A 15,456-nucleotide genomic window follows, 5' to 3' on the forward strand; every position below is an offset into this window, starting at 1 on the left:
CCTCGGGAGCTGACCTGGGGGTCAGGCCACTATACCAGGCACTCAGAGAGGGGAGGATTTCAATAAAAGCAGAGGAGGAGGCAGAGAGGGAGTGCAAGGGAGGGGAGGCCGTGTAGCCAGTGGAGAAATAAAGAAATAAGCGCAGAAATGAGAGGTGCTGGGGGGGGGGCTGCCCCTCCTCAACCAGCCCCATCCCCATGAAAGGGTCCTGTGGTTATAACATATGGCTGGACCTCAGGCCCGGGCCGCTCTGCTACTCCAGGTTCTGCAACTGGGCAAGCAACTTGGAGCTTCTGGCCACAGGCCTTGCTGCCTGTGACTGTGCAAGATGTGCCAGGGCCTCTTTCACACCTTCAGCCATGCCCAGGCTTGGGGGAAAGGCCAGGAATCCTGTGTTGAGGTCCTAGCCAGTGTTTGGGGGGGGCACCCTGGGCTCCCAACATTGTTGAGGGGCATATTTGTAACAAAGTAGAATAGACATCCTAAAAGCTCTCTAGGCTCTGACTGCCCTCCTCTGAGGCTGTTCTCTGGCCTATGACACTCCATATTGGAGTAATGGGAACTTTTGGCATTTGAATGGGTATAATTTGTTTTTTACTTTACAAACTGTGAGGTAGCCTGTTACTGTTTAAAAACACCCAAACACTCACACCTACCGTCATCTGGTCATTTTGTAAAAGAACTCTGGGCTTATCCAATGGTACTTTAAAGATGCACTGGCTCACCCTTCCAAGCACAGAGCATATATCCTGCTTCCCATCCTTGTCCCAGGGATTTAACTAATGACGAATCATCTGAAGGTGGCTGCTTCCAGGGCAGAGCACTGCTGAACTTGGGGTTCACCATGTTAAAGATGGCTGCTCTTTCTTCTGCCTGGCCCTTGGAGGGTCCTTGAGTGTTTGGGGGAAGAAGGGCCAAAGAGTTCCTGGTTCACAGGAACTGTCTGGATTGGATTTGTGTCATGACCTGAGCTCCTGGGACTCAGGCATGTCTACACAGTGGGGCCTGCAGGGTGGTTGGGTGCCAACTGAATGGGCAGAAAAACAGGAGGCTTCTGGGAGGCCCTGTCTCCTGCATGGCCTGTCCTAAGTTTAAGAGCCTTCGAAGCCGCCTTGCAGGCCGGATGCTCCTGCAGATAAACCCGGAGCCACGACCCGTCCTGCGCGGGTGCGTGCTTATTTAGCAAGGCGCCTCCTGCGCATATTTTACGCGGCTGGGGGCAGTGAGTGGGAACCGCAGGGAGAGGGGGTGGGGAACCGTCAACTACTCGCCCTGGGACTCAGCTAGCCGGCCTCCAGCCCCAGCCATTTTGTATCCAGCTTCCCTTCTCCACTTCCTCGGGGTCCCTGCGGAGGCTCACCACCCCGGGCCCTTCTTGGGCACTACCCGGGGACTGGGGTGTATGTGGGGGGGAGAGGTTTGGAAGGCTCAGTCTGCCCCTCGCCCACTGCAGGGGGGGAAGGGAGGGCCAGCAGATGGAAACGCGGCGCTGATCTGTCTCTAAACACCTCAGAGCTCACCCGCCTCCCTCCAAAGCCGGGCACAGAGGTGAGTGGCACAGGGTGGTTGCCTTGGGAAAGTCGCAGCCAGGAGCAGACCTCTGGGCTCGTGCAGAGCTGGGGATTCCAAAGAACTTAATCTGCAGCACACTCTACCCCCTCCCATTCCACCTCCCGGGCCACTCAGTTCTGCCTCCGCCCCCCAGCCTCCCCATCACTGCTTCTCCAGCGCCTTAGCAGCGGTGGGGCTGCAGGGTGGTTTCTGTTGCGAGGCCTGACAGAACCTTCTGTGTGCGGCGGAGGGAGGAGGCTAATGCATAATGCACAGCGCCTGGAAGCCCGGCCATTAGCGGCCTGTCGGTGACACAGACAAACGACTGAGAGGGAGGAGATCCAGCTCGCTCTGGAGTTTAAATATACCAGCGTGGAGGGGAAACGCCATGATTTAAAAGTGTGTGTTTGCAGACACTCGCATATATTTTAATGATTTCCAGCAGGCTATGCGCCCCAGCCTTGCATCCCCCCTCCCCAAAAGGGGAAAGTGTATAGAGGAGGAGGGGTGGAGGCAGGAAGACCTCAACCCGAGACCCTCCGCAGGCTTTTGAGAGGTTGGTAAAGGCAGTGCTGAGAAAGCGAGGCCTGGAGAAGCCGCTGGAACCAAGGCCATCCTGTGTTGTTTTGTTTTTTTCCTAAAAAAAAAAAAACAAAAACTCTGGCCATGGGGCCTTCCAGCCTCGACTGGACCCTCTGTGCTGTTCTAGAAAGCCCCGGGGGAAAGAATAAACCTTGCCATCCTCCCTTCCCCCCAGGAGCCCCCATTTTTGAATCTTCCTTTTCTACTGACAATCCAGAGACCTCCTTCCTGCCCGTTTAACACACCAGTGTTTTTTAGCAATTAAGGCGAGAAGGGGGTGGGGATAAAGATAAGCCAATTTTTTTTCCGCCATGCAAGTGTGAAAGATAAGATAAGGCTAAGCTGGGGCAAAGCGGCTGCTTACAACCTCCCCTCAGCGATTTTGATCGGTCACTTCTTATCTCGCCAAAATGCTCCTTTTCGAAAACTGCATCAAAAAAAGAAAAAGGCTGAAGGAAAGCATTTTCATTTGGAAGTGACATTTAAAACCCACCTCCCCTCCATCAGCTACCCCCGCCCCACTGGCGAGGCTCCCCAGGAAAAGTCGCACCTCTACTGCAGGGTTTCAGGCTTTCTCGTGGGGGGCAGGATTACTAGTGTAATTAGGCTGAATAAAACCAGGGATGCGTGATGAGGATTTATCCTGCATCCAACCCAAGCTCGAAGCCGCGTTTTCCTTCTCTTAGTTACTGGTCCATGTATGTTTCCCCATCGCGCTTCTGTGTTGAAACTGAGTAGGTAGTTATGTTTGGGAGGGTCATATAACTATGTCAACATGAGGTGGTTGTTAATGTGAAATAATAAGAAACTCTGCTGATTTTTACAGGCCCCTGTAAAGGGAGGAAAAGGCATCACACGCCCCAGAATCCGACAACTCTAGCCGAACTGGACTCTCCGGGAGTTTTAAGAAATCCTCTCCGCCCCCCCCGCCCCCCCCCCCCCCCCCCCCCCGCACAGGAATCTCACGAAGGGGTTTCCGGAAGACTCTGTATTTGTTGAGGAAGGTTTCAGTACCGAACTCCAGGCCCGCAGGGCGGCCTGCGAAATCCCCCCAGCTCAGCTGCTGGCCCCAGATTGCAGACATCAAGAAGGGCCTGCCCCCAAACCAAGCTGACCCAGCCTCTCTGCCCACCTTCGGCTCAGAGTCTTGAGGCTCCAACCCGCCCCCTCGGTCCCCATCTCGGGTGCCATCCTTGGAGCCCGGCGTGCAGCGAATCTGCTCCCTCCGGCCAGGCTGCAAGACCCAGAGTCCGGGGCCAGCCACAGACGGACCGTCCCGGGGGAGCCGAAACCGCCGAGCGGGGAAACCCCTCCTCTAGCCCTTCCCCGAAAAGCCTGGCCGCGGCGTAAGCGCCGAGCGAGCGGGCATCCGCTGACAGCCGGGCCTCACGTAAGGCCCACACGCGTCCCATTAGTCAGCCCGAGTTCCCCTCGGGCAAGCCGTCTGGCGCGGCCCCAAGGCCAGGCGCGGGCGGGGTGGGGGTGCGTGGCCGCGTCAAGCAGGGGGCAGGGGCGCGGGGCCGGGCCAGGCTCGGTTCCGCGTTCCTGGACCCGCGGGTAAGCTGAGCCGGCGGGGCAGGCCGCTCCCTGGCTGGCGCCGGGGCGCCGAGCTGCGCTTCACGTGCCCGCCATATCAGCGGCGGCGGCGGTGGCGAGGAGGGGGGTTGGGAGGCGCGCGGCCGCTCCTGCGGGGTCCCTGGCCCCCGCCTCCCCGCTGGGGGCTGGGCCGGGACCACCCCGCGGCCCCCATCCCCGCGCAAGCCGACAGCCGCGTAGCCAGACACCCAGAGGCTCCCAGGACGCCGCTCCGAGAGCTGTGCGGCGGCAGCAGCCAGTGGAGGGTGCTCCTCGCGGCCGCCCCGGGAACTTCCCGGCCGCCCAGCCGCCGCCGTCACGGGGGCCGGAAGCCCTCGCGCCGCCCTGAGAGGCCTCCGCGGGCCCCCAGGGCTGTTGCAGACGAGGGCTGGCCGCACGTCACCCCTGCTCCCTCCTCGCCACAGGCAGACAGTCCGCGCCCTGGGGTATCCCCCATTTAAGCCAGAGGACCCTCCTCGCGGTCCGGCGAGACATCCCTCAGCCACCGCCAGAAGCACGCCCCCGCCCCCCCTCTCCAGCCCCGCAGCTGGGACCGGAGGGGCGCGGAGCCGCCACTCCGGCCGGGCAAGAACACCTGCTCCCGGGCCCTGCAGCTGGGCGCGTGGTGCCGGGAGAGGCTGCCTTACTGTTGTGTGCAAAGATCGCGGAGAAGAAAATGGGGCTCCGAAGCTCGGGGCCAGGAGCAGCGGGGTCCTCGGCTACCCCCATCTCCCACCCTCTCTGGGCGATCAAGCCCAAAGCCAGAAGGCCTGCCGACGACCCGGGTCTCCTTTCGAGGGTCGAAGGGCCACCACCCTGGGATCCGGCTTCTGGCCTTAAGAGGTCGTCTGCAAGACAGATGGGGGAAAACCTGTTTGGGGAGCCTTCCCAGTGTCAGTCCCCGCTCTCCCAACCAGACACTCATCTGCCCTTCGGCCCCCCTCGAGCCACGGGCGGGGAACGGGAGTAGGTCAAGGCGGCACCAGCACCCCACCCCACCCCCGTCCCCATAGGGACATAGAGTCTGGTACTGGGCTTCGACTTTGCCACTGAGCGTGGGGGAGGACAGATGGACCCCCCATCCCCTCCGTGCCCTGACGAGCCCGGGCGGTCCAGCTAACCTGCGCGGCTGGCCTTGCCCCTCCCCCCCCCGCGTCCCGCCCTCCCCGACTCTCCTGGCCCAGGGCCCGGCCGGGGAAGGCGTTGTTTTGCCAGCGGGAGTCGAGCGAGTGCGCAGAGAAAAGCCTCCCTGCTCTAATGAGAGTGCACACAGCGCTGCAGCGAGGAGGATGATTACCCGGCGGGCGGGGGGCGCGGGCCCGGGCCGCGGGCGGCGTGTGCGGTGGCCCCGCGGGCCCGGAGTCCCCGCCTGTCTGGCTGCTAATCGCACGCTTTCTGCTGTTACGGAGGCAGGCGGGAGCCGGCGGCCGAGCCCAGCGCCGGCGACTCGGCGGGTGACACGGAAACATGGCGCAGCGCCCCTCCCCCGCCCGCCCTCCCCGCTCTCCCGCCTCCCGCCTCCCGCCTCGCACTTCCTCCCGCCCGAGCGGCTTTTACAGTTCTAATGCTCTGCTTTCGGCCTGGCACCATTACGCTAGCAGCCGCTTCTCTGCGGCCCCGCGCGTCTCTTTCCCCTTTGTTTTCGGGGTCTATAGAAAACGTTTGCTTTTGTCCTGAGCTCTCGTTAAACCAAACTTGTGGTGGCAACGGAAGGCGATGAGGGCGGGGAGGGGCCCGGGGATTTTGGCAGCAGTGGACCAGAGCGTGGTGGAAACTTCTCTCGCTGGGTTCCCCACCACCCCGCCTTCCTCCCCTCCCCCACACACAGATCCGCCGCCCGGCGACGCTTCTCCCCGAGAGGCTCCAGCACTCCAGGAAGGAGGTCTGGGACACAAGGACTGTGACCGTGGGTGACGGGGCCCAGGATGCGTGTCTGTAAGCCCCGAGTTTGGGGCACTCGGTGACCTCGCTCCTTGCAGCCTGGACTTGCCTGCTTCTCCTTCCCTTTGGTCCTTTGGGGCTTTGTATCTCAGTCCAGTGGAGAAGAGGAGGGAAGAGAAAGTGTTTCTTGCGTGTGGTTTTTATTTTAAGGTTTTATTGGAATCTCTCACCCCCAACTGCACAGCCTCCTCCTTTATAGGATCTAGGACGAGAAGGGGGAACGTGGACTGTACCCGGGAAAGGATCGAAAACCTAGCCCTGGAGGCTGCATCGTACTCTGCTGGCCAGCTCGGCCACACTCAATCGGGTGGGGCGACCCTGCAGAGTGGGGGAGGCGAGGGTCAGGTCCCTAGATTCAGAGACACCAAACCTCCCTCCCTCGGGGCAAGAGAGCAGGATCCCCACCACCCCCACCCCCACCCCCACCCCCTCCACACGCGCGGCGCGCTCCCTAGACCGTCGCGCACGCCGTGGCTCTCCGCACCAGAGCTGCTCAGGCGGCAATTTTTTAAGCCTGCAATTAAGCGAGGCGTCGCCGTGTCCTCTGCTAGTGTCGATCCTGTCAGTCGCACATGGCCTTGGTGCTCCGGTCCGAGGCCCCGCGATTAGTCACAGGCTCGCTTCGCTCCTTCCCTAATCCGCCTCTGCAGGCAGCCTGGGGACGCGGCCGACTTGGCGGCGCTGGCAGGGAGCCACCGCACGCGGGGCGGGCCGCCTGGCCAGTGCCAGCCCCACTGTGCCCTAGCCGGCGCGGGCCCCAAGGTGCGGGCTTGGCGCCCCCTCCTTCCTTACCGCCCCCTGGATGGGGCGGCGGCGCCCCTCCTCCTCCCGCCCCTCTCCCGGGCCTGCGAGATCTATTTGTGTGGTGTCATTTGCATAAAAATAGGACAAGTGTTTCAGTGCGTTCGAACGCGGGAGGCGAAATCCTTATTGATGTGTCTGTGTGGAGCCTTCGGTTGTCGGAGCGGTTTGATTTAGGGTGTTTGTGTTGCCTTCTACGAGAAATGAGAGGAAATCCTGCGCAACGCCTACGGCGACCAGGGCCCCCTGGAGCACCCCCCCTCTGCGCGGCTGGGAACGGTGCACCGCTTGGGCCCTGGCGCGCTGGGTCCACAAGGAGCAGGTTGAGGGCCAGGCGGGCGGCCCATTATGACTCATAAAACCGGGCGGCCTAATCACCAGCTGCCAACCCATTTACATGCGGTGCTTCCCAATGCTTCCTTCGCCCAGGCCCGGCCTCCCGCGGGTTCGCCCCGGACACGACTAGAGCCGCCCAGTGGGAGCTAATCAAGTGGCCGCTCCTACCCGTCGGCAGCCCGGCCTCCCATCCTGGGAGACCCCCGCTCTCTCTTGGCCTCTGCGCTATTCGCCAGCAACTCCTCAGCTGGGACAAATAGCTGGGAGGGCGCCGGCCTCGCGGAGCCAGTAAATCAATCATTAACTCCTTGGCGAGGCCAGGCCAAGGGAGGGAGCGGTGGCCAGAGCCGAGTCTGCAGGGCGAGCGCAAGGGGCTGGAAGGCATCCACGTGCTTGCCAGCCAACAGGGTGCGTGAAGGCAGGTCCCGCCAGAACCTCCCGGTCCCTTCCAGAAGCCTCCGCCCTCAGGGCCTTTCAGGCCCGCACCTGGCCTCGCCGGGCAGGTCGGGTTACTGCGCGGCCCTTGGGCGGGCTTGAACATTAACGAGCCGCCTCGGGCCTCGCGGCCTGTTCTCCCCAGGAGAGTGTGCTGCGCTTGGGCAAGCTCCTCGGATCCGACCGGGCTCCTCCAGGCTCCAGCTTGCCAAAACAAACTGATCGCGCCCGGTGTCGACCAGTGTCCCTGCGGCACCCTCTCCGCCACGGTGGGGCCGGCATTGAAGGGGTTAAAAGCCCCAGTTCGCCCTGGCTCCTCGGCGGCGTGGAGGAAACGCTGACCAAAGTGCCTAAGGGGAAGGAAACACATGCACAGTGGCACCCGGGTCGGAGCAGGCCGACTGGAGACCGCTCTGGAGCCGCTCGCCTCGACCCGCTTCCCACACTCCCGGGAACACGGTCGCAGCAGCGGTTCTGGCCCGCGCGATTCACCCGGCGGAGCTCTGCGCGCCGGGGCCGAGGAGGAGGAGGGACCAGGGGGCGGGAGGCGAGCCCGGGCTGCGCGCCAAGAGGCCCGGAGCCGCAGATTAGTCACCGCTCGGCTCGGCGCTCACGGGTGCGCCCGGGAACCGGGAGGGCAGGCGTCGGCCCCGCTCAGCCGGGCTCCTGGGCCCTCGGCGCCGGTGCCCCCGCCCCCACCCCCGCGCGCGCCTGGCGCGGCTGGCTTGACTCTCAGGAACTCGCGCAGCCGAGATCCACTTGTCAGTTCAAGGACAGGACAGAAACTCTGCAAGCTGAGTCTTGCGAACAGGAAATTTCTCATTGGCAAGGTGCTGCCCATCCCCCACGCAGGCTTCAAAACAAAACAAAACCCCGGCGCGAGCGGCCAGCGCGCCCAGCCTCTGCCCGCCGGGCCCGAGCCCCTTCGCCGCCTCGGCGACCCCCGCTCCTCAGCCCCCGGCGGGGGATCGGAGAGCTCGCCGAGCCCCGGGCCCCGAGAGCAGGCAGCGCCGGCGGCGGCGAACACACAGGCCCAGAGGACGGGCTCGGCTCGGGCCCCGCGGAGGGTGATGGGCTGCCACCCTCGGGGCCGAGGCAGGGTCGGGCGGGGGCGCGGAGCCCCGGAGGCCCCGCGCCTGCTCGGGCGGTGAACCCCGCTGAGCGGTTTGGCGGAGCTGCCGGGGGCCGCCGGGTCAGCGACTCCCCGGAGGGGGTGGGGGCGGGGAGGCTGCGCGGCGCCGCCGACTCGGCGAATCCCGCTGCGGGAACCCGGGAGGGCTGCGAGCTCGGCCTGGCAAAGTTCCTGTGGAAACTCCATGTTTTGAAACTCCAGCGGCGTCCCGGAAGGAGGGGGAGAGGGGAGCGCGCGGGGGCGGCCTGCACCCGCGGATCGCGCCCCGCGAGGGGGCTCCGCGCCCCCTTCCAGTCTCCCGGGAAGTCGGGAGGGCGGGGACGACCGGCTCCCCGAGCCCGATCTTTTGTGTTCCCTTTTTTCCTCCTCACTCTCAGGGAAATGTATAAACCCGTTTTATTTATTAAATTCAGCCAGGAGAGGAAGGCTGCCTTTTTAGGGACCCCGATGTTCAGGGTAATTTCGTATTTGACACATGTAAATACTTAGTACTCTCAGGTAAGGTCAAATTATTTATCATCTTAATTTATATTTCAATAGGCCTACAATTTAGAGGCGCGAAATGCCTCCTTATGAATCATTATGGTCTATTAGGGGGAGTAATGTATAAACAGCACTGTTTGGGAGGGAATCACTTATGTTGACATTTAAATGGCTCCTCAATAGTTAAAAAAAAAAAAGACATTCGAGTGCCTTTGATTAAATGTACAATTTACAAGACCATCAGCAAAGCCATCAGGAATATAAATTCTTCTTGGGATTTTTATTTATTTCCAATTTTTAAAAAGCCTTCCAGGACGTGTAATTTTAATCCCTATGAGAAAAATGTACAAATTTCAGGCGAAAATGCCATTCTCCTCTCCCCCAGCTAATGTCTTCTCAGGGAACCTCTAGGACTCAGCAAACTCCACCAGCAGGTCTCCCCACCCCAGGGGGGGGGGTGTTGTAGGTGGCTGTACATCAGCGACAGAATCAACCACTTTTTAACAATATTCCAGAAACGGCATAGCTTGCCTGCTGGTTTCCAACCTTTCTGAAGGCCTGTGTTCAGCCAGCTATCCTGGTATCCCCACAGCACCCAGGCCAGGACTTCCCACAGTTTGTGTTTTTTTTTTTTTTTGTACTGGGGATTGAGCTCAGGGACACTCAGCCACTGAGCCACATCCCCAGCCCTATTTTGTATTTTATTTAGAGACAAGAGTCTCACTGGATTGCTTAACACCTTGCCTTTTCTGAGGCTGCCTTTGAACTCGAGATCCTCCTGCCTCAGCCTCCTGAGCCACTGGGATTACAGGCGTGCACCTCCAAGCCAGGCTCCCACAGTCTGAAGTCATCCTACATCTGCCACATAATCCTCAGAGACTCTTCCTGACTGTTTCCACCCACAGCCCCTGTCCTTTCTTGTGGAGAGAGGGCTATGTTAACCCAGGGCTTCTACAGGCATTCACCACCCTTGCCTGGTCTATGAACTACTCATTGAGTGGACCCCCCTCACCCCCATTGCATTCATTTGCTCGAAGCATCTCCCATCTTCAAAATATCCTTCTTTAACCCCACATCTCCTGCCCTGGCTCCCTATTTATCTGTTTCCCTGTACAGCTGTACTTTGAATTTTTTACCTTATCTGTCAGTCAATCCATGGATCATACCGGGGATTGAACCCAGGGGCGCTGTATTACTGAGCTGCAGCCCCAGCCCCTTTATATTTTATTTTGAGACAGGGTCTAATAGGCAGTGACCCAGGCTGGCCTTGAACTTGCAACCCTCCTGTCTCAGACTCCCCAGTGGCTGGGATTGCAGGCTTGTGCCAGCCACCAAGTCTGGCGGCAGCTGCACTTTTCAAAAAAATGTGTCTCGGTCCATGTGGCATTTCTACTTCCATACTGGTATTCACTCTAAAAAATCAGCTAATTTCGAAGTTATTCTAAGATATTGGCTAAATACAGCTTTGTTTACAAGAGCACAAGTTTAGGAACCACCTAAATGTCCAGTGATGATATTGATACAAAGCACACAATGGAATCTTCTATAGCTATTCAAAAAGTGAAGATCTTCTCTGTGTACTGGTATAGAAAGACCCTCCAGGGTGGATGACTAAGGAAAACACATAGTTATGTTACCATTTGTATAAAAACAAACACGGGGAACACTAGATCCTGTTTGTGTGTACATTAAAGATGTCCAACACTGCAGGCCAACACCCCCCGACTGTTCTTTGCATACAACACACTGCACAAGCTGTTCTGAACTTCACCTGTGAAACTTATTGCTACATCTTGCTGTTGGAGTTGCCTGTGTTTGTTTTGAGACAGGGTCTTGATCTGTTGCCCAGGCTGGCCGGGAATTCCAGGGCTCCAGCAATCCTGCTGCCTGGGCCTCCTACTCGGCCTCCCAGGGATTACAGGTGTGGGCAGCCTGCGATCTTTTTCTATCCCGCAGGAGATGGACCTTGTCTGCAAAGCTTGTGGAAATTCATTGCAGAGATACATTATTTACCAAGCTCTCTAACCCATACCCCCTGATCATTGTGCAGAAAGTGCTCAGGGTCACTAGTCACTTCCTCGTTGCTAGGAGTAGGAAGGCCTCCTTCTTTCCTGCCTTGGCCTCTCAGAGGTACTAAGTGCCCGCCTACTCCCGACTTGAACTGGTCCCTCTTCGTGGCTCCCGGATGCCCAACATATATGCTTTTCATCCAAGCTGTGAGCCTCTCAGTTTCCTCTGGCTTGTTCTCTGTGCTCTACCAGTTGCTTGGGGTCTGAATGCTCCCCTCCTCCCCAGCAAACTCACCCAGGCTTACATCTTAAAATACCACTCACTTGTTGATGACTCTTAAATCTGCCCCCCCCCCCCGCCCCCGGCCCCAGGTCCAGGCCACCCATATCAAACTGCAGGCCCCATATCTCAACTTGGCATCCACATCCAGCTTGGTAAAAATAGCTAACATTTACATAGCGCTTGTTAGGTGAGCACTTTATATAAACTGACTATGAATTCTTACAACTCTCATACAAGATAGGTGGAGTCACTATCCACATTTTACAGATGAGGAAATGGAGACACAGAGGTTTTAGAACATTCCTGGAAAATGGTGGCTCTAGGATTCAAATCCAGGCAGGACTCTCTCCAGAGTCAATGTTCTCACCCCAATCACTCGTACTGGGGGTTGAGCCCTGGGGGGGCTCTACCACTGAGCTACATCCCAGACCTTTTTAATGTAATTTTGACACAGGCTCTTGCCCAGTTACCCAAGATGGCCTTGAACATGTGATCCTCCCGCTTCAGTCTCCAGAGTACCTGGGATGACAGGCATTTGCCACTGTGCCCAGCTCAAAGTCCATGTTCTTAACCATTCCACAGAATCCTCATCAAGAACGACCTCTCCTTGCCAGGTGTGGTGACAGATACCTGTAATCCCAGCAGCTCCAGAGGCTGAGGCAGGAGGATCACAAGTGGGAGGCCGGCCTCAGCAATTTAGTGAGGGTCTGAGAACTCAGTGAGACCCTGTCTCTAAATAAAATATAAAAAGGGCTGAGGATGTGGCTCAGAGGTTAAGCACCCCTGAGTTCAATCCCTGGTATCAACAACAACAACAAAAAAAAGAATGAGCTCTCCTTCATCTCCCACCTACCCTCTTTCCACTCCGCTGGCAGAGTTAACTGTACTTCCAAGTGTTCACCAGTAGACACACTTCTTCCCCTTAGATCCACCTTAGGCCAGGCCCACCTTCTCTTTGCTGTGTTATTATCCAGGGTTATTATTCCAGCTGGTCTGTATGTTGCCATCATTGCTCTCCTGCAATCTACCTTCTGAATGGCAGCTAGAAAGTTATTTCAAAAATATCACAAGTCTGCCAGGTGTGGTGGTACACTCCTGTAATCCCAGCGGCTCAGGAGGCTGAGGCAGGAGGATCGTGACTTCAAGGCCAGCCCTAATAACTTAGTGAGGCCCTAAGCAACTCAGTGAGACTCTGTCTCTAAATAAAATACAAAATAGGGCTGGGATGTGACTGCTCAGTGGTCGAGGGCCCCTGAGTTCAATCCCAGGTACCCAAAAGAAAGAATATGTCACATGTCACTACCTCACTAGTTCTCATTGCACTTGGAAGGAAACCCAAACTCCTTCACAAGGCCACTCGTTTCCCTGCCGCTTTGTTCTTGCCAATGTGTACCTTACTCTCTGAGAGGCTGATACGCAGGACTGCTGTCAATTCCCAAATAGATTATTTTTTTCTTTCTTTCTTTCTTTTTGTACCAGGGATTGAATTCAAGGGTGCTTACCCACTAAGCCACACCCCCAGCCCTTTTTATTTAGAGACAGGGTCTCACTGAGTAGCTTAGGGCCTTCCTAAATTGCTGAGGCAGGCTTCCAACTTGCAGTCCTCCTGCCTCAGCCTCTGGAACCAATGGGATTACAGCTGTGCACCACTGTGCCTGGCTCCAAAGAGGTTCTTGAGTTCTTCCCTGGTCAGTCATGTCCCCAACAAGACTCTATGTTCCATATGGGCAGGGCATGTCATCACCACGTCCTAAGCTTGCATCCATTAACAGCAATAAGTACATATACATATAATGTTCCCAGAATACTGTTTCTGGATATATCTGGATCCCGGCAATAGAGATGCAAAAAGAAGACTTGATAAACAATCAATTCTCAAGTGCTCAATACATTCATATTCTGTATAATGGGGCAGAGAAGAAACCAACTTCAAAAGACCAAGATGGTTGTAAAAGGCAGGGGAGGACCCAGATGTTCAGCAGGTGGACCTGTGATTCTGCCAAGTGACAGAAATTGGGAAAGTAAAATATGAAGCTAGGGTAGCCATGACCTGCCGGGCCTGTGGGGGAGACACATACCCATGTCCTTCTCTGTCAGAGGAGCCAAGTGACTTGATCGGGTAGGCCCAGGGGGTGGATGGGTGGTAGTCAGATCCTAGGTGATGCAGAGTATCATTCCCAGGAGATCAAAGAGGGCCACCCTTATCAAAGAGAAGATGAATCGAATCCCCCGTATTGCCAAAGTCCTTGCCTATTGATATGGTCCTTTCTTGATGGCAAAAGATTGAGACTGCTTTTCTCCTTGAGACCTTCAGGAACCCAAGGTGTGGGCTCTGGTCACAGTTGACCTTGGGCAATCGAGTTATCCCAACTCCTTGTTGTTTGATCTCATAACAGTAACTGTGTCACCGGGGCTGGGGACATAGCTCAGTTGAGTGCTTGCCTCACATTCACAAGGCTCTGGGTTCAATTCCCAGCACCACACACACACACACACACACACACAGGGAAAAAAAAAAAAGCCCAGTAACTGTGTCACTACACCTTATTTCATAGTGAAGCAAACCTTTTTCAACAATGAATACTTCTTACAGGGTAAAAATAGCTAATGATTCCCCACCCCCATCCCCTACCAGGTATTGAACCCAGGGGTGCTTAACCACTGAGTCACATCTGCAGCCTTTCTTATTTTGAGACAGGTTCTCACTAAGTTGCTTAGGGCCCTTGCTAAAGTGCTAAGGCTGGCCTCGAACTTGCGATCCTCCTACGTCAGCCTCCTGAGTTGTTGGGATTACAGTCATGCACCATCACGCCCGGCAAAATAGCTACTGCTTATTGAGGACCTTTTCTTCCATGACTTTATTCAGTACATTTCCAAGTCATCTCACTTTTACCCCCAAATAACCCTATGGAGTAGGTATTACTATTCACATTTTATGGTGGAGGACACTGAAACTCTGAGAATTAACCTCCCCACACCAAAATATAGGGCCAATCTAGCAGAAAGTGGCGACAAGGATTCCATCTGACTCCAAACCTCGGCTCTTTCCTGTCAAGTACATGGTTTGCCTCCCATGCACGTGAAGTGTTCCCCTAAATGTTGAAAGTACTTCTGGGACGAGATCCTACACAGCGAGATTCTCCAACAGTGTTCTTTTGGGGTCATCCTGGCCACTTGCCAACTGCGGTAAATATCATATAAAGGAATTTCTTTCTTCCTGGGATCAGCAGGTCTCAGCTGATCAGTCTTGTTCGCCATGGGAACCTAAGAATTTATCATCTGAATAACCACTCACTCTCCTCCCTCCCTCCGGGGAAGCCTTGCCAAAGTGTGGGGTGGGCAGATTCAGCCAGGACTTCCTTCCCAGTATAAGCAGAATCTGTAGCTGTGTTTGGAAAGTGTCCGCACCTCCGCCAATACCAAAGTGTGGCTCAGTGATGGGAAAAGGAGACTTAAGCTCTTGTCACCGGGAGGACACGCGCAAGAACAGGTGCCACAAGAAAGGACACCCACCTCCAGCTCTCCTGAAGCTGGAGAACTCTTGAGATTGAGGGGGAGCGGGCCACTAGTTTTCTTCAGCTCTTACAAGAACAATAGCCAGAACTGATCAAGGCTTCTGATGTGCCAAGCACAGTTCTAAACACTTCACGAACCTGATCATGTCATTTCACATCGAAAACAACTATCACACAGGTAGGATTAATATCCCCACTTCACAGATGAGGAAACTGAGGCTGAGACGTGCCCGCTTGCCTGGAAACTCATTGCCTTATTCCCAAAGTCCCAGTTGTTATCCAAGTTGTCAGTGTCCCTGCCATCAGGGTGCGACACTGGCAACTAAATTCCAGAGGCACCTTCATTATTCGGCCAATTCTAAGGGATCCTCGCCACTGGGTGCTTTAATAGGATCTGAGGACAATGGCCAGGCTGCATTCTGGCATGGAAATGAAGTCCCCTGAAGACATCATTGTCCTGCAGTGAATTGATCCTGCGGGTCCCCCTGAGAGGCCTTTGGACCAGGGGAGAGGTTCTGGGCTGACCCACAGGCGGGATGGCAATCCGGGCCCTGCGCGCTGTGGCCAAGCCCGCTGAGCAGCCGCCGGTGGATGCCCTTGTGAGTTCAATGCCAGAGGCTGCGCCAGGACCTTCCTGGCCCCGCTCGCTGGCACAGGGAGCTCGGAGGAGAGAAGATCAATCTTGAAGATAATTTCGGTTCTGTCTTTCCTCAGACTAGCTATTGTCCTCTGCTCTAAGGTCTGCGGCTATGATTAATGTGCCGCCGCCTCTGCAGCTCCTTCCTTGCTTTTGGGGTTGGTTTTCCAGCTGTT

General features: G+C 56.7%; 2 protein-coding genes across 3 annotated transcripts in view; both read right to left on the bottom strand.

Annotated features, from left to right (window-relative positions):
- Window positions 1-15,456, bottom strand: part of Bcor (BCL6 corepressor) — a 132,183-nt gene that overhangs the window by 50,829 nt on the left and 65,898 nt on the right. The gene's annotated exons all lie outside the window — the stretch shown is intronic.
- LOC124107146 (mitogen-activated protein kinase kinase kinase 11-like) lies at window positions 1,941-5,177 on the bottom strand. The gene is made up of 4 exons (XM_046465061.1): window positions 5,006-5,177; window positions 4,356-4,556; window positions 2,498-2,560; window positions 1,941-2,188 (listed from the first exon to the last, which is right to left on the bottom strand). Coding segments are annotated over exons 1-4 (438 nt in total). The 3' UTR covers window positions 1,941-2,186.

This window comes from Marmota monax, unplaced genomic scaffold (genome assembly GCF_021218885.2).
Source record: "Marmota monax isolate L192 unplaced genomic scaffold, Marmota_monax_Labrador192_F-V1.1 WCK01_AAM20220418_F8-fsc00158, whole genome shotgun sequence".
Classification (NCBI taxonomy): Eukaryota; Metazoa; Chordata; class Mammalia; order Rodentia; family Sciuridae; genus Marmota; species Marmota monax.

Bases quoted from the DNA above. Each gene is read 5' to 3' on its own strand.
- LOC124107146 (XM_046465061.1), bottom strand. From the start codon at position 5,177: ATGTTTCCGTGTCACCCGCCGAGTCGCCGGCGCTGGGCTCGGCCGCCG. The intron at 4,557-5,005 runs GTAATCATCCTC...TCTGTCTTGCAG, and splicing joins CCGCGCCCCCCGCCCGCCGG to ACGACCTCTTAAGGCCAGAA. The intron at 2,561-4,355 runs GTAAGGCAGCCT...TTTTTGATGCAG, and splicing joins CGCGATCTTTGCACACAACA to TTTTCGAAAAGGAGCATTTT.